Raw genomic sequence first — 26,271 nt, 5'->3', positions numbered from 1 at the left:
GGGTTCACTCTCCCTCTCCACCTACCTCTAATAGTGCGTTTTTTTGTTTGTTTGTTTGTTTTTTTAAATCTGCTTTTCCCCTATTTTGACCGTCCCGGACACTTGTATACTGGGAACAGAGTCTTGCTTTTCTGAGTGTCAGGCAAGCATCATTTCTAATGTAGATGGGATGTTTCTTGAATCCTACTAGCAGGTACAAATGATATTTAGAAGCTCTCACAGGCTGATAAGTAGGGGTACGTGTTATACAAACACAGAATACAAGATGTACACTCCAATTTCTCTTAACTAAAATAGAGCCATGAGCAATACCAGTATACCCTAACATAGGCTGGCCTGGTACCCTTACGTTCAGTCCCTTACTGTAAGACTAGTCAGATATTATATTCTACCCCCAAAACCAATCCACTTTGGAGAAGAAAAGAAGAATGGTAAAGTTTGTCTATGTCACAACAATTTTCATCTGTTACTTAAAAATCATGGAGCTACTCAACAAATCAATTTAGAGTAATTTAAAGGTAAAACCTCATCTTCACAACACACACAAACACAAGAAGAAAGTTACAGTTAAAGCAGTACTGAACAGGTTGAGGACCCTGGACATGGTCAGTTGTGGCACTCTCCTGCACTAGACCTTGGCCTCAGTATCTATGCACCGCATGAAGTGTGAAAGTGACCCAAGCATCTGATACCAGCCACTGTGAAACAAGAAACTTGTCCAGAGAGGCCAATATGGGGATTCTTATGATTAGCCCCAGAGAAGGCAATGCACTCCGGTGAAAAATTGTCTTAAAGACTCTGGGAGAGGAACACTTATTCTGAACTAATCAGGCAGTGGAAGCTGTTACATACCTGCATTCTTTCCAGGGGATTTGCATGACTACAAGCCTTATTAATGAGGTATATATGTTCCATATACTCTGTTATCCGTTGAAGGAAACTCAATGGTTCATTGAAGACAATGGGCATTGTAATTTTAGACAGCTCCTAGAAGACGGAAGTAAAAACTAGTTTCTTAGACACAACACTAAGTTATCAAATGACAAGAACAAGAATTTTGAAAGTAAGTTGCATGTGAAAATAATTAATTTAGCTGTAGCATTCTTCAAAAGACATTTTACAAGCCTACAGGATACCTCTAAGTATTTCAGATGAAAGGGGCTAGAAGCATGGCAGAACTCTTCAAAATTTGAACAAGCTAACCTAGTAAATTCAAGACAAACTTTACCTTCTATTTTGTGTTCTATGTAAAACAGAAAAGGTTAAAATTTCTATCCTTAGCAGCAATGATGTGCCAACCAGCTCATTACAAATATTTAAGTACCATGCCTTTCTCTGAAATCCTCACATATCTATTTACATAAAATTTAACTATTTTACTGCTGTAACCACAGATTCTGCACTGTTCTGCAATACAAAGCCTACCTATTTCAAAGAAACAGTTACACAAAGAATAGGATTTAAATTGCTTTAACAGATGTTAGTGGCTTTGTTTCAGCAACCTGTTATTTGTGTCCTGTAACAAGTTTCTCATTCCACATGTCAATATCTCACATAGATTCCTAATTCTCAAGCTCTTCCACTATATCCAAGCACATCTGGTTGCTTATTAAAGAAAGGCACTCACAACCGAGCACTTTAAGCATTTACTCAAGTGCTTACGTCTTAGTGGAATGGAGAATCCCACCAGACAAAATTAATGTAATGATTTCCTCACACTGTCAAAGGCAATAAGGAAAAAAACGTGACCCTTAAGTGACGTAAACTCATTTGGTTCAAACACAGCATCCTGGCAGATACGTCGCCCATTCTAACAAAAGGAGTTTTGTCAGTACAGTTATACCAGCTCCTAGATGACACAAGTTAAGCTAGCGAAAGGGCTTGCTGACTTGTGTGTTGCACTCACAGAGGGCTGTACTAACACACCTAGACTAGATATGAATGTAATTGCTTAATACTTCTAAAAAGCAGCTACAGTAGGAAGGCTCTCCAGTGCAGAACCTCATTTTCATTCCTAATAAGAATGAAGTAGTGAAACATGAAACCCAGTTCTGAAAGGATTAAAGGAAAAGAGTAGCGATGGCCAATTAAGATGCAAGCACCCGGGTCCTTTAAAAACGAAGACCAATGTAAAGGTCCATTTCTGACTCCAAAAATAAATCTTGTGACCCAATTGCAATACATCATTAACAGCCCAAGTCCACACACTGGCCTCTGTCAGAAGAAAAACTTACAGATCCCAAGCACTTCTATCCCCTAAATCAGAGGAAAGCAATTTTTCTTGGGGTATCGTACTGGTTTGATTATGAAAAATCAAAGCATCAAATTACATTTTGCTAAGTACAGAAAAGTGAAAAAACAGAGGGTTGTGTCGATCAAACCATATGTGACTATTTCTAAGGGCTTTAGACTAGTACTTATCAGACAGCACAAGGAATTTTCAATCCATGTGCTCCAACAGCTAAATCAAGTAAGGAAACAGTTCCATTTGTTGACATTTAAAGAGCTGCAGTTTACAGTGACATTCCCTACAAATGAAAAATGCATCAGGTATTCTTCTGTGTCCAGGTTTTAAACAATAAAATTAGCCAGTTGAAGCTAGGATACCTAACAACAGCACAATTCATCCAAATTAACTTACCAGTCCAATGCATTTTTTTAATATGCTCCACACACTAAAATCGCTTCTAGAAAACATTGGGGCAGGTAATGATGTCCTGTAATAGGGAAAAAACAACAACAATCACTATCAGTCCCTTAAATGAAGGGACATATTCATTTGTAGGTCTTCACAAAAGCAGCAAAGCATTGCTCTAGAGCTAACAGAAGAGACAGACAGTGAAATGTCTTTTGAGTTCCAGAGAAATTACCTCTTCCAATGATAAGTCCTCAATGCCCCAAAAGATAGTGAGCCAGCACATACACTTTTCTTTACTATGTATTACTGTGTGTTTACCTGTGTCTCTTAATTCCATTTTCTTGAATCTCTCTCTCTCCATTATGTTTTCCAGTCCTATTGCTTTGGTGTGGATCTAGATCAAGCATTTCTGCAGCTTTATGATTTGCTTCTGAAAAGTCCCCCGAAGAATTGTCAGAATCAAAGCCTGTTTAAAAAAAGTAATAATATGGCAATAGTTTTCCTAGGAACCCTATTCCTCTCACAAAGTGTCACTCACATTTTGCAACTCTCACAGCAGAAATACATTCATATCAGGTTATTTTATTTTAAAAAATATCAGAGTGAAGAACCTTTATTAAGTGACCTAATTTCCAAGAGTATTGAGAGCCAAGTATCTCATTAGAATCAAGCATCCTCAACTGATTTTTTTATGCTGCTGAATATAAAACCGATTTAGAACCCTACGAGTTCTTCAATAGCTCCTAATCAGATTAGGTATATTGTTCTCTTCTTCAGAGCTGCAGTGTGATTACAATAATTTTGTTCACTTACATGTTTTTTCTCAAAGACCTTAAAAAAATTAACTTGCCTGCTCATACTGCTAACAGATAAGGAAGAAAAAAAAATATGTACGATAAAGGGAAAAGGCTGTATCATAATTCAACGGCAAACAACCAGGATACTAGAGCAACAGAAGTTTAAGATACCTAATTTCTTTTTGCCATCCATTTGTACAAAGCACGTAATACTTTCCTAACGGTTACAGCAGGAACCTGCAGAAACCAAGATGAACCATTCACTGAGCTCCAGAAGTGACCCAAAGCATGACCTGGAATAAGTGGCTTCATTTCCTACAACTTAACTCCATCCACTTGTAAAGTGGAAATACCCTGGGGGAAAAAAGCTATTGGAAATATTGTTATAGCTAAACTCTGGTATCCACAAAAAAACATGTCTTGAACAGCTTTAATTATCAAAAAAGTTAAATCAACAGGAATCTACAGAAACACAAGCTTCTGCAGTCAACTATTCATTTTTCAGTTAGAACATGGCGATGATTTAGTTTCACATACACTTTTAAATAAGAAAACTGTAAAAACATGTGCGCCTGTATATATATATATATATATATATATATATATATATATATATATATATATATATATATATATATATATATATATATATATATATATATACACACACACACATATATGCAGACACACATTTGCACATGTCTAAAGAATAACTGGAATCTGTGCACTGGAATTCATGATTGTAAGCGCAGATTCCTTAAACAATTTACATGCATATAAAAAAAGCAGTTTTGGATTCCTTTAAAAAAGATAAGTCTAAGATCTAAGAAAAAGGAAACTTCCCACAAATGAATCCAAACACTGAGTAAAATTTTCAACCATTGCACTTTCAGTGCTTGAGTACACAAAACCCTGTTTTTGCATAAGCACACAGGTACAACTCCAGCCAATAACAGCATGACAAGACATCATCAAATATTAGGTCACACTTATTTCTACCTTGATCTCCACAGAAAAATTACCTAAAGTCAACACTGAAAGAAAGGCTGCAATGCAGCCTAATCCTTTATTACACAGAGATGGACAAGAGAGAAGCCAAGGTGAAGAAGAAAAAAAAAAAAACCCCACACATAGCAAAGCAAACATCATTTCTGATTCTGTAGCCAGCAGAGCTACTTTGAAACCATTTCTGTAAAAGCCTCTCTGATTTGTTTAAGGAGAAACTAAAGCCTAAGTAAAAATATACACATTTCACACAAGTATTAGCATAATAAAAAGTATTCCCCATATAGCACTTAGACAGAACTGCTCTATAAAATAAGGCATTCATTCAGAATGAAAAAGCTGCATTTTTAGCAGGTATAAATACCATAACAATAACCTTCAAAACTACAGAAGGAAGTATCATTGATACTATCTTATTTGGTAAATAGCAGCTGTAAAAGGTGATGTAATGTATTAATCTCTCCCCTACATTTTGATGTCACAAGCATATAATTATACAGCAATAACCACACCTTAGCAGGTCTTAGTACTTAATTGGAAAGTATGATGGTTATGTGCGCTCAGGTCATTAAAATGAAGACTACCCTGAAACACCTGTCTTAAAACAAACAAACAAAAAAAAAAAACATATGCCTATCTTTAGTCAACCCACAACAAAAAATATTTATTATTAAAAAGTGGCATTTCTAATTATATAGTAGCCTTTTTTTGGTACCTGTTAAGGTACAAGGAGATGGAAAAGGCAAGTACTGTATGGCAAAACAACATAACTTATTAGTCTAACTGATGAAGTGGGGAAAAACAGATGAGCTTTCAGGTACATGTGCCCTCACCCACAAAGCTGATTAAACACACATAGCATAGCATCAGCAGGCACTTCAAAGAGGTAAACACACCTAAATGCAAAAGGAAAGTTTCATAAAAGGAAAAGTCAACTGGCTTATAGGGGAATGGTTATGAAAAGCATCACTGGAATTACACTGTGCCTAGAACCTGGCAAATTCTATGAAGCAGTCATTGTCTTTATCTATACTTTTCTTTACTATTCTTTATCTTTCTCCATGATTCACAAGTGTTTTGCCCCATTCCTGTACATCACAATAGGAATTTAGATTGGGGGTTGGGGGGGGGGGTAAATGTAAATGGACAACAAGGTCATTGATGACTAAACAAATACTGGTTCTAACAAATTTGTCTTCAGTGTACAAGCAACAAAAATTAAAACCCTGCTCCAGAACAAGAGGCTATATCAGAAGTGTTAGTCCTCTTTGTCAGAGTACATCTTTACCCAGTTATATTCGCTTTTTTCTTTTCCTTTTTTTTTTTAATTAGTGTACACAGCTATGCAACCACTAGACTTTCAACAGCTGTGACATCCACCTTTAAGTAACAGCTGGCTTGTCTACTATAAGCCAATTGAGTAAGTTATAAAATTTGCTTGTCAAAAAAATTCCAAGTATTATAGTTCTACAAAAAACTATCCAGAGAATATTCTTCACAGAGGAAGTACTGATCCAGAAGAAAAAAACAAATGAAATGTTTTGTTGCAGTTTTTCTAAGTTACAAAAGAATTTCTCCAGTTGTCATTAAAGCTTGGAACTCATAGAACTCAGTAGATAAGTTCTACTTACGGAGCAGATTTTGTAGTGAGAAATCCCTGGGAACAATGACAAAAATGGGGATTTAAAAGGCAGGGGAACCACACACTGAAAGACAGTGTTAACAATTAATTAAATCAAAAGTTCCAACTTATCTGTGTTAAGGAGAAAATAAAAGCTTTTAAAAAGCCTTAAATTTTCAAAGTCATTCACAGAACATATACTTAAGTTGGGTGCCAACATCAATCTATTTCAAGAGCTTAAAGAAAAATGACTTGCCAGTAACTCTAGTTTTCATAGTCGTCTTCTTCCCCATCCTGCAAATGAAATAAGTCCACTCAGACTATGTTATACATCCACCTACGAGGCAGCAAGGAGGCACAGTATTCTGAGTCATATATAAAGACACAAGACTTTCATATACTGTCAGCAACTTCCTTAAATACTAGTTCAACCTTGTCACTCAAAACAAAGGGAATCAAAATAGCATAGTACCAAAAACCTACAGACCTAGAATGGGAAGGAAGATTAGGGATCAGTATGCAGGAAATGTAGATCACAAGTAAAATGAGATAATTTTTTTCTTTGCCAGAAGTTACATTCTCCACTTACAATAAAGTCCGTCTTCACAACATGTAGCTGTATCAAGCTATTTCCAATAGGAGGCAGGCTGACCTTCCACAAGATTTGCATTGCTTAAACCCCATGGCAGAATCTCCTGATTCAGTCAGATCCAAACATTAGAAAATTATATGAATCTGGCAGCTCACTTCTCCCTCCCCAGGAGGGAGGAATAGATTACAGTAAACGATCATCAAACAGTAGGAACCAGAAGAGCAACATGTTCACAGATACACCAGGCCAGATTAACCTCATGGACACGGACAGGGGATTCCATGGAACTGCAGATTAATATTCAAAAAATCAGAATGATACTATTATTTTTGAAAAACAGGAAATTATCCCAGTAATTAGCCAAGCATTTTGCTGTTCTGTGGCAATCCTTTCACACAGTACTTTGGCAAACAGATATCTGACAGAATTAAATAAAAGATACAGTTCTAACACAGCAGAACCCAATGGCATACAGCCTCTAACAAGTCCACAGTAAGATTAATAAGCCCAGGGTGACACAGACCAGAAGGAATTGATGAAAGCTATGTACTCCCTGTCTTGCATAATATTTGGAAAAATCTGAGTTCTAAGAATTTACAAGTTTACCTGACCTAGTCTCAGAAAAGACTGTATTTGTGAACCTAGCAGATGTTGTGCTGTCAAGAAGCAATCGGCACTACACATTTTTCCAACAGATTCCCGAGGTAAGTAATCATTCATGAAGTAAGATGTCATATGTCCAACTAATCAGCAAAGGTAATAACCTCTGAATGCAAAGAAACTTCTCTCCATGGAAGCTATTCACCATTCACAAGCTCAAGCAAAAGATTCATCACCTATATAACACAGTCCATCCTGCATGTTTACAAGTACAATCATCATCCATTCAGGGTAAAATCATCTGCCAGGAGGATGTTTCCCAAGCTCACAGCATGCAATTCCACCACGTGAGCTTGTCTTTTGGCTGTGACAGGGACAATGTCAGAAGCAGAAAAATTAACAAAGAGATGGAATTCATCCTGACATAAAGCAAGTCTCCTTAGGACAGATTCATGTCCTTGAAGTGGATGTCATTAAGTAGTGGCTACAGAAAACTTCTGGCTTCCTGAAGGAGTGAACTCATACTTTAAATTGGAGAGCATCCTACTTCGTCTGCTGCTAAGACTTCTGCAGATTTCTAAAGCATGACTTATACAGAGTTCAACTGCCCTACAATCTAGATGCAGGCTTGTACACCTGCTTTGCTATTTGAAAGGGCACAAAACACAGTACATCAATTACTAATACCAGGGAACCTGTGGGAACATGTCACAGCTCCCTCTTTGGAAACCAGGACACAAGACTCTGGGGGAGTGAGAGCAGAAGAGTACTGTGTACACAGTTTTCATCTCAACATGGAGCTAAGACAGTTTGAGAATGTGTGGAGAATGTGGTAGCTGTGTCCCAGTCACAGTTTTAGAGCAAAACAAGCACACGTCTAAAGCCGACTTCTGTTGATCTGACCTGCAAGAAGGCGAGTATCCTTGGAAAGAATAGACTGAAGATTTTGCCAAGGGCATTTCATTTTTAATCAAAATTTGGAATCCCAAATCCTGAAGTTTTCACTGTGGAAAGGAGTGCAGCAAGGCACTGTGTAAAAGACACACAGCCCGTAGGGCTAACAGGAGAAAAGAGTTACTACAGGCACCAAGAGATGGGGGATATGAGCGCAGAAAGACTTATTCATAGTTCTACTTCACATCACATTTATGCATGACTTGGAGAAGACACAGCTAAGAAAAACTAATTCGAGACTTCACTTGGTTTGTGTACATAATCCACCAAACTGTCAGCATCTTCTAAAGTATCTAGCTGGAGGAAGACAGCAAGCATCTGCCTTTAAAGACAGTCCTGAGGGAGAAAGAATTTTAAACAAATTATTTGAAGCTTAGCACTCCACTTAAACAAAACACCTCCAGGCCAAGCTCCAGGGCAACAGATATTGCCCAGGCTCCTGGGCAAAAAAATTCAACCACATTTAGTTCCTGGAGAAGTGCTGTTGACCAAACACTCTCAACCAGGAGACAGCTGGGCTGACAGCAAATCTAGGCACAGGACAAGACACATCACCTTCTTTTGCTTAGAATATTCTCTCTTCTCATCATATTCCTCCTTATGGGAGGATAAAATTAGGATGGAGCAAGGAATGCTCTCAGAATTGAGACGATATCCTGCTTCCAAGTGGAACTAGCAAAAACTGTAAGGCACATGAGCATCTTGCTCGCAGTAGCTCAGAAACCTTGAGCTTGTAGGAAGAATCGACCTTTTGGCATCGGGAAAAGGGGAACTAGAAGGCAGGGAGAAGAACTGACTGTTCAAATACAGATGACTCAGACTGAGGGCTGTGCATTGCTACAGCAAGAGACAAAAGGAATGCATCAACATCGTCAAGGCTGTAAAACTCAGACCTTAAACTTAGAGACATATTTCTGTTCACCTTTTAAAGTGGAGTAATTTCTAGTTCATTCATGGGTGTGGTCCTGAGCTCTTGGATTCAAATGCTTACCAAAAACGTACTAGAAAAATCCATAGGGTTTTCAAGGTTTTAACAGTACCACTATTTGGATTTTACAGAGGAATCTGGAGCAAAAGCATGTCACCACTAGCTAGCATGAATGCAATCCAAGTCTCCTTTTCCTCTCACTGGCATACTTTTGAGAAGTCCTGTACAGCATGCTGGGAGTCAAATTGTTTCACCTGCCCCTCTCTGTTTACTCCTCAGAGGAATCTCAAACCAATCTCTGTAAGTCCACCTTACCCACTTGTATCTGCTATACTACTTTTATTCCCTCAATTTTAATGCTTCCCATTATTGTCCTTCTGTTCGCTTGATTCCAAGTTAAGGACTCCACATGCACTATTTGCTGGCATTTCTCATTTCACCTCTATTATAGGATTTCTAAAGAGACATTTAAGTGGAGGAATTTTAAGCTGTTTCGGATTTCTGAAAGGATTTTTTTATTAAAGATAGTTTAAGCATTTCATTTCACCACTAAAACTATGTAAGGCTCTTATAAATAACCATTCGTCCTTATCAGTTCAAAGAAAAGTACTATTTGATACACTGCTCAAGTGTCAAGTGATTCATGTCAGCACTGGATGGCAAAAAATTTGGCTCCCTATCTTGAAAGCATGCTTTCGTAACAATCTGTTTCTGACTAGGAAACTTTTTCTACTTCAGTTCTTTGGGATACGTTTTCCATTAAAATAAATAAATAAAAACAACAACCACAACCACCATCTATGGAAGATGTTTCACCTTTCAAAAGTGTTTTCACGGCATCACTTCTCAAGCTTCTATTAAATAGCCTACATTTTACAGAAAAATGAAAGCAAGACATCGGTACTAAAGGACTAATTGTGCTAACAGTGATAAAGCGAGTCAGCCATAAGCGTTTAAAAACAAAACAAAAAAAATCACTGAACCACTATTTCTTCCTTCTTCTGAAAAGAAAAGGTTTTACTAATAGTCATAGCCAGGGCATTTTATTTCTTATTTATTCTTAACAGGAATAGATTCCTATCCCCTCAGCACAAACACAATGCAGTCTGTAGTTTTTTTCAGCACTGTGCCCATCACTCACCCGTAACGGCATCATAAAACTCTTCTTCACTGTTCATCCTTCAGCATGAAATCTCTGCACAGTCAACCCAGCTTCCTCTAATGCATCGTTGAGCTCGATTTAAAAATTAAGTATTTGTGTGCTCTCGAGATCTTCGTTTGCAAATGCCAAGCTGTTTCAGATGATCTATTTGACAAGACAGGGAAAAAGAATTAGCACCTTCCACATTTCTTATGCGCACACACATGCACACTTGACATATTAATTTTTCCATTTCTTCCCATGACAAAAGAAAGTCTGCATACTTGGATTCTTGCATTCATGGTAAACAGTCTTTAAACCAAAGTAATTGTGAAACTGACACTACCTCCCACAAGAAAAAAGGATGTATTAGGTCACACTTGTTTTCTGTGTGTAAATAAATACATCACATACATTATTGTTAAATATGCTTTGTATACTGTAAGTTAAATTTCATCAAGTGATACAGGAGAGCTAGAAGGAGCAGAAAACAGAGCAAAGAAAAAGACAACTGGCAAAGTAAAAATTTCCTTCTTCAGAAACAGGGTAAACCTTACAGCATCCTTAACACAAAAAACTGGGAACAGGCAAGAGAATGTTAGATACCCAAAATCTCCCTGCTACAGAAAGATTGGGACTCATCCCACACCATGCCATCAGTATCTACTGAAATGTGGCCAGACCATTATAGAAGTTTTGTCAGGCTACTGCTATGAACTCTTGAAGAGAAAACTGGAGATTTTTCCCTGTAGAGAGAGTGTAAGAAAAGAAAACACTTTTTCCTCAGTAAAGGCACACACACTACAAATAAGTTACAGATTTATGAAGCATTCCAGCTCTGCTTTATTCACATGCTAAATTAGATTTATTCCACGTGGTTGGCAACAGTGTAATCTAAACATGTTTATTTCACCCAATTTTAGTCAAAGGGAAAGAATCAGAAAATTTAGTTTCCACTCTCACAAATGTTCACCAGGTACCAATGACCAGTCAAGAACAGTGTGAAATGACAGCATAGCATGCTATCAATATCACCTCCAAAACAACCTAAATCTGTCAGTCTCAATTTTTATGATCCTTGACGATCCCATTGCTTTTGTGACAGTAGAGGTTTTCCAGAGTAATTATAACTTGCACATTTCCATTCCAATTAGGAGAAACAAAGACAGAAGTGCACTCTCAGTCGTCTGTCTGCCACAGACAGTCTCAGCCTGCCACACTTAAAGCCAGTTCCTCCTCTTCCTCTCTGCAAGAAATCAAATTGCATGATTCCCCTTGTATTTCAAGTCTTTTTACCTCATTGCCCAGAAAGAAAACTATCTTAATACCTCATATAGTCCTTCCAATTCTTCATTCAGAAGGAAGTGCTAAAATAGCTTATCTGTTTTACAGCTCATCGAAGTTAATACTTCAAGGCAAACGCTACATTCATTATGTCTGTCAAGGCCAGGTATTTCAGTTTGCCACTTGCTCTCTCGGGACTTTTCCCTCAGGTACTTCCTATTTTGCTTGCCATCATAAGAGTTTTTAACTGTCTCTGAGTCATGGCGAGTATCTGAGCTTCCACAAAATCTTCAGTAATTTCTTATTTACAAGGCCACTAAGGACAAAACTATATGCAGCTGCTTCTCTTGACTGTTACTACACTCCTGTTGCAATTGCTCAGCTGAATGACGGTTTCCTTCTCTTTTTCCTGTGCTGTTCTACAGTGACAGACCTTTAAACCTTCTTCAACTTTCTTGCTTATCAGCAACAAGTTTCTGATTCAGATATGTCAAAGTATCACATTCCCCTAGGGAAGGATGCAACAGCTCAAACTACTAACAAATCAGAAGCACATATACCTGAAGACATTCAGTGAAAGATTATCTGCAGATGTTCTGCATGCAAAAGGCAAAGGAGTAGCAGCTTCACTTCAAAAAGATACAGGCAGTTCAGGCCACCAGAAATCATGCTGCTACAGAACCAGAAAAACACAGAAACCCTCTTAACCAATAACTCGTTCAAAAGTAGTAGCTAGCTCAGATTTCTGGATCAACAAAACAGGATGTTACACTCCATCTCAAAACAACAGTAGAATGAATTACGGTGTTCTAAATGCCTATTTACATTAATGAACTTCACAGCCATAATTCACTACCAACAAATTAAATACTGAAATCTGTACTGCAAGAAAAAATCAGCGTACCTACTGTGTTACCTAGCCTAGCAGAAGCTAGTCCTTGGCTTTGTAAGAAATGCTCACTCATACCAAAGCAGCTGACAGCCTTAAGAGTTTCTCCAGGTTTTCAGCCATACCAGCAATGTATCCGCAAGTATCTCTTCCAAGGCCTCCAATTATACCCTATTTTTGTGAAAAAAATTTGTCCTCAAGGAAGCAGCTACATAAACCTTTCAATTGGGGATGGGGGAAGAATCCTAAGAAAACAGCTGCTACAGAAAACAGGAACTAAACATCTCAGTACAACTGTTCACCAAAAAGCCATTATCACCATACTAAGATGGCTCCACCGGCTTTCCAAAAAAGGAGTTGCATTAGAGGGCTTCTTTATCTCTCCAAGAAACTATATCCTGGGAGATGCAAGACATTCACCATTTTATCTGTCTACAAATATTGCATCCTTCTAGCAAAGCTGCAGCAAGTATTTCCAGAAGAAAACTTGTATATGCACAATATGCAGCACTCTCAAGATCAGCACTACGGTTCTCACATTTCCTCAGTGTTTTCTTGTGTTTCTATGTTATAACTTTATTTTTTACTTAAGCTCTTTCAGCAGGACTATCTTACTATAACACACAGCTCACAGGGTGAGATTCTGGTCTGGGACAGTGACAGCTACCTGCAATACACTACAAAAAAACCACACACAAGCTAGTTTTAAACCCACTCTTACTCAGTTCAAATGCAAAAAGCACACTTCTTCAGGTTGCCTATCCAAGCACAACCATGTTACATATCAGCTTGCAAGTAGCTCCTTGATAACAAGAACTCCAGTATGTTATAGTCTTCCACGGAAGGCACTCAGGAATAAGAACTGTGACTCAGCATTGATAACAGGATAATTGACAATTTTTAAGAGCCTTATAGTAAACAAGGTCATATAGATGAATGCCAACTTCTCATCTCCCTTCTCCTCATGATAATCACTGCATTACAAAAGGACTTGCAAAGTGGAACTATACTATGCAGCACACAATTCCACTGCAAAGACAGTGAAGCTTTCCTATAAACAACATTCACCAAATACAATTGAAGTAACTGGAGTGAAAGGCTTTAGTTAACTAAAAGTTATGCTATTAATAAGTTCTCTTCATGATATGCACCTCACACTACACTTCAAGCTCCCGTCTACTTGAAAATGAGAGTTCGGTCATATCTCTAAGTTATACACAAGATTTGTAGCTATTACCTAAACAAAGAACAAAATATTCATGTAAGTCACTTTAAACAACAGCCACAACATTCTCTTAAGGTGCTAGGGGGATTTTAAAAATGATAAAGTAATATATTTTGCACCAGAGTTGCACTACATCGCGATGGGAAAACTAGTCAGAATAGCTGTAATCAACTTTCTCAAAGCAACCTGAGAATAGCTTAACACTTGTACACTTCTTCCAAATTCAGCTCTTTATTTAGCAGAAATAACATGAAACTGCTTGTATCAGAACACATACCGATAGCAGTATTTGTCTTTCCTGAGCCAAAAGGCCACTGTAAAATACTCTTCTCTTATTAAAAGCAACAACAAAAAGTTACCTCAAACTAAGCTGAAGTGTCAGAAGACAAAAACATCCTGTTTGCTTCATATTCAACATTTGTAATCTGCCTTTCCCCCTGCATTTTCATCATGTACCAAGAAGAATTCACTTACACACTAGCAACTGCAGTTAACAGCTTTCTTTATCAGAACTGCTATAGACATGTTCACAGAAGGGATGCAATACTCCTGCATAAGAAAGCTCCAACCCTAGGATCAGTTCCCATCCTGAAAAAGCTTTCATAAAGCATGAACATTGTATCATGTCCACATCTTTATGCCTCAGCTACACTGTAGGGCTAAAAGTATATTCAGTTATTTTCTTACATTCCTACTGAATGCTATGTATATGCCACAACCATTTTTCCCTTTAGGGCTTCACTTACTCTTTGGAAATTAAGCCTGGAGAACACTATTTTAGCCATAGGTGTTCACTGATTTACAGGTGAAAATTAGCTTACTGGGCTTCACTTTAAAACCCAGTGCTAACGGGCTGGGCCTGAGCATGCAGTACTTTCTGGGCATAGATACCCAGAAAGATGGTTTGGCCTGGGGATTGTGGCCCAGCTGTCTGCTGCCAATTTACAACAAACAAGAGATTGTAAATAAATTATTTTATAAATAATAGGAAAAGCTGCAAGCAGAGAATTCTTAAGAGAACTGGAAATTTGTGATTTAATTTCTCCTGACCACAAACAACCCAGGTTTCATGGTTTGTAAGACAAATCACAAAGCTCATCTGTTTCCTCATATTTTAAGGCTATGGATTGGTATATATTAATTTTTATTTGCGTTTTGTGTGCACACATAAAAATTGCCACATTTATTTTTATGTTTGTAACAGACTGATTTCCCCTCAGAAGAGGTGATATTTTTAAAGCTAAAACTGAAAAACAGATAAAGCAAATAAAAAAGCTATCATACCCATCGCAACACTACAACTTTATTATTGGTTAGTAAATCTGAACTGTAAACTATTATCTTATATTTTGCTGCACGAAATTCTCTGCACTAAGTTGTCAAGAACATTCACAAAACAATTCTACTTTTTGCAATTACATTTGAAGTGGGTGCACAGCAATTAACAGAAGACAGTTTAACATAATTTCCTGAAGCAAATCTTTACAAAGAAATTATTTTGGTAGGAGCTAGTTTTTCTAGTCATTTTACCTATTTGCATGCAAATACCTACGATATACAAAACCAGACTAGCAAGAGTTAAGCTAAGCATAGCATGCAAAGCCAAAAACTTGCAAGAGCTTCTCATGGCTTCTAATCAAAGGACTACTATTTGGGTTCCTCTCAAATAAGCCTTGCACCTTAGTGATGTTGTAAAACCATGCACCAACAGGTTAAACAAGATATTACACTGTCCTATAACACAACTTAGAAATGTTAATACCAACAATGAAGTAAGAATTCCAGATTGGTCCCAAGCAAGTAACCCAACAATCTGAACCATAGGGGACTGAAATATAACACTAGCTACAAGTCTCACACACTCAAAGTCTGCTTCACACATTCATCATTAAAAGGTGTCATTAGTGCTGCACAAGGACAGGTGACCAAAAGCAAGTTACTCCACTAAAACTCCTCTGAATTCTCACAACTCATCAAAAAAGGCTAGCACATTCCTGTATGACTGATAACCATGGACAGTCCTCTTCTTAAAAAGACATTAGGATGTTTTGCCAAGGCACAGCAGTACTCAATTTACCATCAGCAGGTTTTTTTGAAAGCTCCAAGCAATAGACAATCTAAAAGGCAATTGCAGAAGTTTACAAAATAAAAGCTAAAGCTCATTTGATCTTTAAAAGGCAACTGAAAAAAAATCTCCTCACCTTGCTACTGGAAGCAAAACCATAGGAAGACATGAAAAATTGCTATCATCAGGGGTGTAAAAACAGTCATTAAGCTGCAGAAACAGAATTTAGTCTATTTTGTACAGGCATATGAGAAAGGCCCTTGGTTTTTATAGGCAGGTTAAAAGCCTCCATGGACGCTCACTGACTTCATTCACATTTGCCACTGGAACAAGTTGTAGACCGGGATCCTAGAAGCACACTGCAGTTTGATGACACTCACACTTTGTCTAGGAATCCAAGCGCCTTAAATCTACCACAGAAAGAAACTGAGCTGTACCAGGATGGTAATGTAAAAGCCAATAGATAAAAACAGAAAACCAAGATCAGGGCCTTACTCTCTCCCAAGAGGAAAGAAAAAAAGTCCTGTAAGACAGCTCGATAACTCGACTAGTAGCCTGTTTCCCCTCTTGGGGGGGGGGGGGGGGGGATAAAAATGAAAGTATTTTAAAGACAACACAGAGACAAAACAAAGCATGCAGTTGCATTAAACACTGCAGAAATAAGAGAAAACACCTGCACCAGGTTGAGAACACAGCTTGCAACACATTCTGTGGAGAGGAGGAAATTACTAAGGTTGACATACTGCCTGCCAGAAATACAACTGCTAAGGATGACAAGAAATAACCAAGCAACAGCTGTTCCTAAACATGCATAACACACCGATGGTCCCGACAGGCACTGCTGATACTAAAACAGATCCTAAGAGAGTCAATCACTCAGAGGAAAACATGCTTCCCTCCATGATCAGCTTTACAACCTTTATGCGGAACATTAGCAGTGGGCTAGGGCTAACCAGAAAATTATAGTATTCATATCACTTTCACTACAGTGACAGCTAAGCTCCCATAACGAAGAAAAAGTTTTACTGTACCTGTCAATCAGCTGGTTATGAATAATGTCAAACAGAAAGTGTTTTGTCAAGTATTGCACTGAACTGGTAACTTGACAGTAACACATACCAGCTGATCTGGCTTCCGGTAACATGCTTTGCTTTCAAAAGCTTAACTCTGCACAGATCAGAGGGCGCTGTACAAACTCATTGTCCCTAGAAGCAGAACACACAAAGAACAGCTTTCCAAAGATGTATATCAAGCTCTTCTCCTATCAATAAGATCAGTGACAGACTTTGCACAGTTCTGATCTATTACCACTTCCCCTCACACGTATTTATTTTTTAAACTAGGACAACAACAGTACAAGACTTCGAAAATAGCTTTATAAAGTATCTAATCTGCTCAATGCATTCTGCAATATGCATACAACTGTCCATACAAGAACACATACATGTACACCTTTTAGGGAGAGGTCCTACTCAATCCTATATAGGTTTTTCTCTGAAACCAAAGGGGTGGAGATCCACTGCCTGATGAGATGATAAAGGTTCCTCTCTGGTTCCTATATTCACCACAGCTACATGAGGCTGGTGATACCATCTGTAATGGTTGTCCATAACACCATTTCATTTGCTTACAGCTCTGCCAAGTGCTAGAAGTTGAAGCTTGATATGCCATTTATCTACCTAGGATAGTATTTCCTGAAGTTTGTTACAACACATGCTCAAGTTCCATTCCTAAACAGAAGAAAAAAACTTATGCCTGTGTTGGTAAGATCCTGACATTCTCATCATTTATACACCAAAAAAGGCACTAAGCCCTGTTTAAAGCAATGTGTAAGAGTTTAAACAAGCAAATACCATGGCTTAGTTAACATAACTAGTTGCTCCCTATTAACTTGTTCCTATATATTAGTCTTCAACAAAAAGACCCAGCTGTGTTAACCAGAAGAAGTTACTCCCCCTTGAAGAAACACTTACATTTCTACAGAAAGGTAAGCATTACAGCTGGAGTGACCGATTTGAATGGAATGCAGTTCACCAAGATCATTTTTGAAATTTGGTTGACTGACTACATCTGCAGTGTCTTTCACCTCTGGACCCAGAGTTGCAACTTAATATCATGCAGCAATTCTGGAAAGCAAAAGTTTTGTTGACAACATTCCTCTCCCTTTACAGATCCTGATATTTCACTCTTAAAGCACGTGTTCTAGCTCTGCAAGACAAATATATAAACACTAGGATATGATCATTACACAGCCAGTGAATAGAGATACTGAATCTATTTGAGATCAAGAAGCATTTAAATAAACACAAGTACAGAAATAGTAAACCACGGTTTCTCCAGTATAACCAGTAGTATATCAGAAGTTCAATACACTGGAATTAAGTTGCCAACAAAGAATTAGCAATGATTTTGCATTTTCATCAACTTTTTCACATGCCTAGAGAGGTTATGCTGGACCCGCACTTCCACAGCAAATTTTAAAACTAAGTAACAAAGTAACTTCAAAGGAGAATACTTGCAAGTAAGAAAAAAAGAAGAGATGAAAGGAAAAATGAAAGTCAAGTGAGGTTTTCATCACAATAACTAATGAAAACTTTCTGCCAAATCTCACGACTGAAATACTGCACAATTATTGCCAGATAGCAGAAAAGAGGTAAATCACATGAGCTCTGAAAAGATGTTCAATTTTCAGAATTTCACTTTTCTTTAATAGGTCAAAAAGACACAAGCTCAATTTAATAGAAATAGTTTGGACAGAATTTAAAATTAGCTTGATGCAAAGGAAAACCTATTCATGGCCTCTTTAATCCATCTAACAACCTATGTTAATAAAGAGCAACATTTTCATTCATTTGCTATCTTGGGTCCAGGACACAACTTTTGTCCAGAGCAGGACACTCCAAAAGAGCCAGGAGAAGAATAAATAGATACAGCCTTCATATTGGCACTAAAAATATAAGAACTAAAAAACAATAGTCCTACAGCATGACTAGTGGAATAAGAGCCAATCCCATCTTTTCTTGAGTTGTCAGCTCAAATAAAACATAGCAGTAGTACTTCAAGGGACAGAAATAAATAGCTTGAACTAGGAGATAAATATTCATGTGTTTTTGCTTCATACACATCTCCTCAAAGCATCAAACTGCACTGTTTCATCTCTGAATGAAAGCTTCAGCAAGGATGAATCTTAATTGACTTATGAAATTAGGCTACCAACAACACTGGATCTAAAACATGTATAAAAATTTGCCAAGAAGCCATCTGATTTGGCAACTTACACACTTAAAATCTCTTCAACCAGAGAACAGCTACACAGACGGCAGCATCCAGAAGAGAATTCTATTTACCCAGTTACATGTGTTCCCTACTCCAAAGTCTTAATGTAGTAACATCTCCTGCCAAGATGTCTTGGCAAGATTAAACTAACCCAACATCCACAGTAAGAGAAGTGCAACTTCCTCCTCTAAGCCTGTTAAACAGAGCACAGAAAGGTTGAATGAGGAGGATCAGCTGAAAACCTGGCCCACCATCACCTTTCCATTTCTTCGAAGGCTGCAGCTATCCCTATTATAAAGCTTCATGCAGCTGGCAGTTACAATTAAATGCACCAGGGCCAGTTTTGAGTACCCCAGAAGTGAAGTAGATGAGGCTGATTGCTTTAAAAATAAGTTCGGCTAAGCTCTTTAAACAACAGTGGCAGCAAACTGCACATCTGAAAGTTTAGCTTTGAACACATCAGCCAAATAGATTTAATGGCAGATGGTATCATGTTCTGTTTTCCCAGGCCTACAGATTTTTGGTGATACTTCATAAGAATTAGGGCCAACTGAGATGCTAGGTTTCTGGTTTGTTACAAAATTAAGGCTACAAAATCTGTTTCTTTCTGCATCAGAACAAGCTACAAAAAAACTGTTCCACACCCTGAGTATGCCCCATCACAAGGCCCTTCAATCAGAAGCATGATTTATTGAACATGAAACTTGTATAAATGAAACTGGATCGAAAATACTCTTAGCAGTATAGTGATTAACCACGTACAAAACTGATGGCTATTCCCAGTCTCACTCTGGCCACAAATTCTGTTCTACAGACAAGGATGCTGACTTGCAGAACTGTTACCAAACCTAACAAAAAAAGTGAGGAAACCTGATTCCATCAAATTAGTATTTTCTGGTGTAAAACACTTAATTGAAATTCCCATAGAATTCTGTAATTGTTCTCCAACTTTTTATCAATATTTGAGACATTTTCCCACTTGAGTGCATCTGTTACAACATTCTTTAAACTACATAGCCTTCCCTTGGAAACCCTCTCATTGTCCACAATTGTAAAAGATGATAAAATTCTTTTTTTTATATGCCTTCCACATTCATGATGCATAATGCCACACGTGATCGTGACTGATACACCAGCTCATTTCTAGCCACACCGTTAGAAAAAAAATTAGTAAATCAGTACTGCTTTGTAAAACCAGTTGCTTCTTACTAGTTTCCTGAACATTTGTTTTTCCATATTTCTAAAGTGGCAAGGTGGGACGTAATCAATAGCTCCAAACACAGTAGCTTTGGATGCAACACAGTAGCTTTGGACGCAAGTGTCAGTAGATACAAAATTAACCATCTATGAACATTTATCTTTCAACCAAACTTTGTACTTTGAAGATACAATTAAGTATACTTTAACATTTCTCATCATCATGTAAATACAATGTAAACAAGTTGATCACTGAAATTTAAGAATACAAAGACAATTATGGCATATAACTTCACTGGAGAAAACCATTAAAACAGAAAAAAAATAGTTAAAGGTTTAGTTTATTGATTTTCCTACTTACAGGCACTTCTAAACATATGTTTCTGTGCGTTCATTCTCCCTTTGCTGGTATAGTTTTACATTTACTCTGTACAAAGTATCTCACAAATCATTTTCATGGAGACCCCTGAACAGTTATGATGATAATCATATTGCAAAAAAGCCCCAAGGACAACAACAGCTCACTAACCTAGTGCAGAGTACTACCATGTTAAACAACTCTGGTTTTTATGTCCACCACCAATTCTTCACATACTCAAATCCTGCAGCACTAGCTCATGCAAACAGCTTACAGAACTGTTCCTTTAAAGCTAGCAGACTATTACGAGTTATCAGATTAGACCCCAAAATTAAAATAGCTTTTATAAAGTCAGAATTTATGCTATGAATTTCCTAAAGCTATACTCATAACAGGTATCTTACGATACCAGGATAAGAGTTCTTACCATGCCTGCTGTCGTCAAGAATTAAAAAAAAAAAAAAAAAAAAAAAAAAAAAGACAGTTTCCTGGCTTGAAGTCAAATTCTATCTCTATTTACTGCTCAGTTTTAATAAAGACTCCACATAGCCACCTGCCTCCTAATATTTATCCACTTTGATAATAAAAAGGTTGCAAAGCACTTATAATTATGTTTAAGAGAAAATAAGACCATATAAATAAAAATTAGTTATCTTCAACTCTAAATATAGGTAATGTTTTTGTTTTAGTATTAAACAAGGGTTCAATAGTTTATTTTTTTTCTGGTAAAGACTAAACGAACACATGCATGTGGGAGAATATATATTCTTCCAACTAAGATCTCATTTTGTCTGGTAAACAAACACGCTGCTGAACTAACATTATAAATAGGCTGATGAGCTAACTTCTCAGTAGAATTAACACTTTCTAATTCAGAGTTATTGAAAGGACTGTAGTTTTTGCTCGACTGCACCAACATATTTTAAGAAGCATAGTCTACGTTGGCCTCCACCACTTCAATGGTCTGAGCTGGTTAGGTCTGAAGTGAGAGAAATGTGTAGGAACAGAGATGCCTAGATTTCAGATGCTTACCATCTTAAAAGTTTCTGTACTGTAATTACTTTTGAACTATCACTAGTACCAAAACCCAATGAGCTATATTAACAGATTCTTTTTTTCTTTTTTTTTTGGGGGGGGGGTGGGGGCAGAAAGAGGCCTAAAAAACTGGCTCAGAAAAGTTCAAATTACACTAGTAAAATATAATGAAATTACCAATTCATGAAAATGCATTTCTTGACAAATTTCATGAGCAGGCAAACTCCTCTGTAATACCCCAAAGGTCCAAAGCATACCAACAGCCACAATCCCTGTCTCATCTAAACCTTTAACACCACCACCACAGCAAAGAAAGTGAACTCAAATAGGAATCCTGCCAATTAGGGTTGCTATTAAATCTAATACCAAGTATTGACATTACATGCCCAGTGCAATGGCCAGTTTAAGTTCTGGACCATAGAAAAAAGGGGCCAAGGCTAAAAGATCCAGATGCATTTCTGCAGCTGCAGGCACAATTCACCTTTTGTGTATACTCTACCAGATTTATAAACAATCGCAAGATGACACTGGTATCCACCCTCCTGCATCTTCTGAATGAAGGGCAGCTGTAATTCACTAAAAATCTGGCTCTAAAAATTCTGTCAATAGTACTTTTGAAAAGTCATCTTAACTTTTTTGGCAGTACTAGATGATTAAAACATGTGCATAATAAAATATACCAAAATAATCTGAAGGATCTGTCTAGGCCAGAAAGTTAAATTATAATTTTAACAGTATAAAAATAGAGTTAAAGTAAGCTTAATCTATTCTTACATGCTATTGATCCTGAAAATTATGATGCTATCTTGTGTACTGGATCAACAACATATTTTCAGAGTGTATCTGCAACTAACAGTAAGCCGCATCTGCCACATTCTAAGCACTTCTTGCTTCCATACAGGTTTCTATTATGAGCCTCTTAGAACACAAAGTAAATATTTAATTATGTCATCACACTTTCTTCTGCAAAGTAAGTTAAGAATTAGAGGCTTGAGATGATGTAATTTTTAATTCCAAGTTCTATAGGGTCTACTGCATAAAAAATTAAAAAAGAAATAAACCAATACAATGTATAACCTAGATTTTCTGCATCAGGAAGCACATCCAAGTCCCATGTCTACCCAAGTGGCAGATAAAGGATGACCAATCCATGGCTCTAATTTCCCACTTCATTCATCTAGACGAAGATGCTCCTGTGACAAGTATACCATTTACTTATTCAGACTCGGCAAAAATAGTCAGGATGTTCAGAACTCCATGTTTAAAGCATATTCTTTGCAGGCCTGATTTTATGCATTTTGGAAAAAACATATGAGAAACAAACATGTTAGTTATTTTTAAAAGAGCAGATTAAACAGCACTTTAAAACATGATACAAGTGTCAAGGACAGTCATTTCTGTTCAGAGATTATCTTCATGACTCAGGTGGCAAAATCAATGTTGAGTGAAGGACAGGAAAAAAATGCCAACTTGTAAAGGGAAGTTTAGTTATCAAGCAGTATGATGTAACATCGAACTGCTCGAGAACAAGTTACTTCAAATACCAAAGCTAATGAATTATCTGCGTAAAGATTCAGAGTACTTACATGTGAAGCTTTCTTTCAAGCAAAAATCATCTGACTGGCAGTACAAACAGTTTTTTAAAAATACAGAGTTATCAAAGCAAAAAAGCCTGGTATGTTTGTATGGTTGGTATGTTTTCCAACCAACACTAAAACAACAGAAAGGTAAGCTTTCCACCTTTGTTCTAGGTCAGCATGTGTGAAGTTCACACAGTAGTATTCATAAGACAACCAAAAGAAATAACAGTTTCAATCATAAGACCTGTCGGCTTAAGCAAGAACCTATCACCGAAAGCAGTAACAGTTTTAAAATTCATTTAAAGAAAGCATCAAACAGTGAAAACTGCCCCCAATGATCACAGTTACCAAAATAAATGCATTTACATAGATGTTGCCAAACATAACTAACTACTTGCACAAGCCTCAATTTTCTTGTTTTTCAGCACCACATCAACCAAAACCTTTACTTTGACCTATCTAGTCTTCAGCTACTTCCACACACAGAGTCTGTTATCTAATCATCATTTTCCATCTTCAAATTTTCTGTTTATAATATTATATTGGCATGGCCAAAGAGCCATTTTTTTGAAAAAGATGCATATTTATTCCCAGACAGTAGATGTCTCAGTGTTTTCTTTTCAGCACTCCTTGAAGTTGTAAGTTCATTATGAGGTGCTCCTGACGAAGCAAGACAACATTAAGAATCATCCCTCACCTCTCTGTCACACGGTCAAAAGAAAGATCAGTCCCTTCAGAACTATCATCTGTTTTATTTTCAGAACACTTTCATCTAACTAGCAATTGCTGCAAGCTCCCAATTTAACTTTACTTTGGGAACCCAAAGAGGCAACAATTAAAAAGTTTCCATTATATTACTATAAAGTCATTTGCAAAACTTGACAATTATTTGAAGAAAAAGCTATGTCTACACTAAGCAAAAACATAGCTAGAGAAAAATCACTGCTTGGGATTTCTTGTGCTTCCCTACTAGTTTAGCCAGTTCTCCTACTTCCACCCCACAGTGTAGTGCTTTATGTTTGGAAGTTGCCCAAGTCACTGCTTCCAGAAATTGCCCTTAAGTTGTAGAAGTCTCACAACGTACTCACATAAAGTTTGTAAGACGATATACATTTGGTTGCCCCCACATACCAACATGAACACGGACTTACTGAACTTTTGAAGGAAAAATTGAAATTAAAAAGATGAATTCATTTTATTTTTTCTTACCTACATGGATAAGCTTGAAGAAAGAAAACACTATGAGAACAGTGACACACTAATGCTAACCTACACTGCAGCTCAGCTTCTCTTTCTCACTTTTGCTTTATGAAAGCCTAAATGAAGACTATGTATTTTAATTGAGAAAACCGGTAGTGAATTAAAGTAATAGGCGCTTGCACTGAACACGCTTTTGCAGGTATTTCGGAGGAGAAATGCAAGCTTATGGCAGACACAACAAAGGGCTTTTAGGCGCACATCTCAAATTCCGGTCTCCAAGTGTTGTAGAGTAACGAACCCTTTCCTAGGGGAGTCCTGAGTCAAAACATACATACAGCACAAACAAGATTAATAACCAAATTAAATAAATGGCAACATAATTTATACCTTTGTTACCATGCAGAGGTTCTGGTGGCATGTTATTTTTAAAAAAAAGGCTTTTTTCCTGTTATTTTTCCCATCTTGCTTGTCTCCCTTTCAGGAGCTCTGTAAGAGAAACATTGAGTGGGTGACTGAAAAACAAAAAACAAACTGAAAGAAATCCTAACTGCTGTCTGTGCTTTAGCTGCGGCCTAAAAAGCCCCTTGAGGCTCCTGTTTCACGCTGGAGCTGCGCTCAACACATCCGTCTTGGGAACCAGCTGTTACAGACATCTTCTCCAAACTACCTGGCTCCAAAAGCAACCAGAAGAGAAACTCCCTTCGCCGGGATGCAGAGCCCAGCTGCCTCGCAAGCCCTGCTCACCGCAGAAACGTCCTTCTGCCCCCTCTGCCCCCCTCGCTGCCCGGTATGAGCCCCGCGGCTGACAGAGGGTTTTGCTACACGGGCCCGCACTCGGGGGCATTCAAGGTCTGCCAGCCTTGCTTAACAAAAAAAAAGGAAAGGTGGAGGGAGCATAGTTTCAAAACAACGCATTATTTATGCAGCTGTACAGGCCTACGCATCACAGAGCCCTGAGCAAACAAACCCGCAGGTCCGGGATCCTGCTTCTGCCAGGCAGGAGCAGCGCTCGGGGCAGCTGCGCTCCCCCAGCGCGACGGCCCAGGCCCGGGGGCTCGGCCCCGCCGCTCTGCCCCCGCCCGTCCTCGGCTGGACGGGCAGGACACCTGGCCGAGCGGGGCCGAGCGGGGCCGGCGGGGGGAGCCCCCCTCGTCCCGGCGCAGCGCCGCCCGCGGGGCGGCTGACGCGGAGCCGTTAACGGCCGTTAACGGCCGCCGCGCGTGGGGGAGGGGGCCGGCGCGAGGCCCGGGCGGGGCCGAGGGAGGCGCTCCCGCCCTTCCCGCGGCCGGGGGGCGCCGCCGCGGCAGGTGGGGGGAGCCCAGCCCCCTCGGGGCAGCGGCTCCGCAGGGACGGCGAGGCAGGGCAGCCCGCCGCGGGGGCCGGGCCCCCCGCCACGCCCGGGGCCGGCCGGCAGGCAGTTACCTGGCACCGCGTTCCCGCGACGGCCCCGCCGCAGCAACACCCCCCCGCCCGGCGCCGCTGACACCGAGGCGGAAGTGCGGCCCTCGCCGCGACGGAATGACGCGCCGCGCCGCCAATCGCAGAGCGCGGCCCCGCCCCGCCGCCCCAGAAGCAGCTAACCAGCGCCCCCGCCCGCCCGCTCCGGGGCGGGGCGAATGCTAATGAGGCGCCCCACCCCACAGCCCCACGGCCTCGCCACCGCCGGGGAGAACGCCGGCCAATGGCGCGCGGGGGCGAGTCTATGCAGATGAGGGCGGGGACCAGGAGCCCCCGGGCTGGGGAGGCTGGCGCACGCCTCACCGGGGGCCGCCTTGGGGGGCACCTTGAGCCCCTCGTCCCACAGACACACGCATTCGGGCTGCAGCCTATACCGGCAGCGTGTGCTCTGTCTGGTACATGTGTTTTCATCCACCCAGGAGGGTGAG

At 39.0% G+C, this 26,271-nt stretch overlaps 1 protein-coding gene across 5 annotated transcripts in view; it reads right to left on the bottom strand.

Annotated features, from left to right (window-relative positions):
* The window catches only part of OSBPL2 (oxysterol binding protein like 2), a 43,200-nt gene extending 17,253 nt beyond the window's left edge, over positions 1–25,947 (bottom strand). Inside the window, exons 1-7 of one of the 5 annotated variants that reach the window (XM_064521598.1) lie at positions 25,808–25,931; positions 24,773–24,871; positions 10,277–10,441; positions 6,318–6,355; positions 2,957–3,104; positions 2,642–2,717; positions 853–987 (exon numbers count right to left, since the gene is read on the bottom strand). In XM_064521598.1, coding sequence (XP_064377668.1) covers positions 853–987; positions 2,642–2,717; positions 2,957–3,104; positions 6,318–6,354 — 396 coding nt within the window. In that variant the 5' untranslated portion in view covers position 6,355; positions 10,277–10,441; positions 24,773–24,871; positions 25,808–25,931. Of the gene's footprint in view, positions 1–852; positions 988–2,641; positions 2,718–2,956; positions 3,105–6,317; positions 6,356–10,276; positions 10,442–22,682; positions 22,861–24,772; positions 24,872–25,352; positions 25,491–25,807 lie in introns of those variants that run through there. The other 4 variants (XM_064521595.1, XM_026092878.2, XM_064521597.1 and 1 more) reach the window with 4 other exon arrangements.
* Positions 25,948–26,271: the final 324 nt, after the last annotated feature.

The sequence above is a fragment of the Dromaius novaehollandiae genome, chromosome 16 (genome assembly GCF_036370855.1).
Source record: "Dromaius novaehollandiae isolate bDroNov1 chromosome 16, bDroNov1.hap1, whole genome shotgun sequence".
Lineage (NCBI taxonomy): Eukaryota > Metazoa > Chordata > Aves > Casuariiformes > Dromaiidae > Dromaius > Dromaius novaehollandiae.
This window is presented reverse-complemented; position numbering and strand designations above follow the sequence as displayed.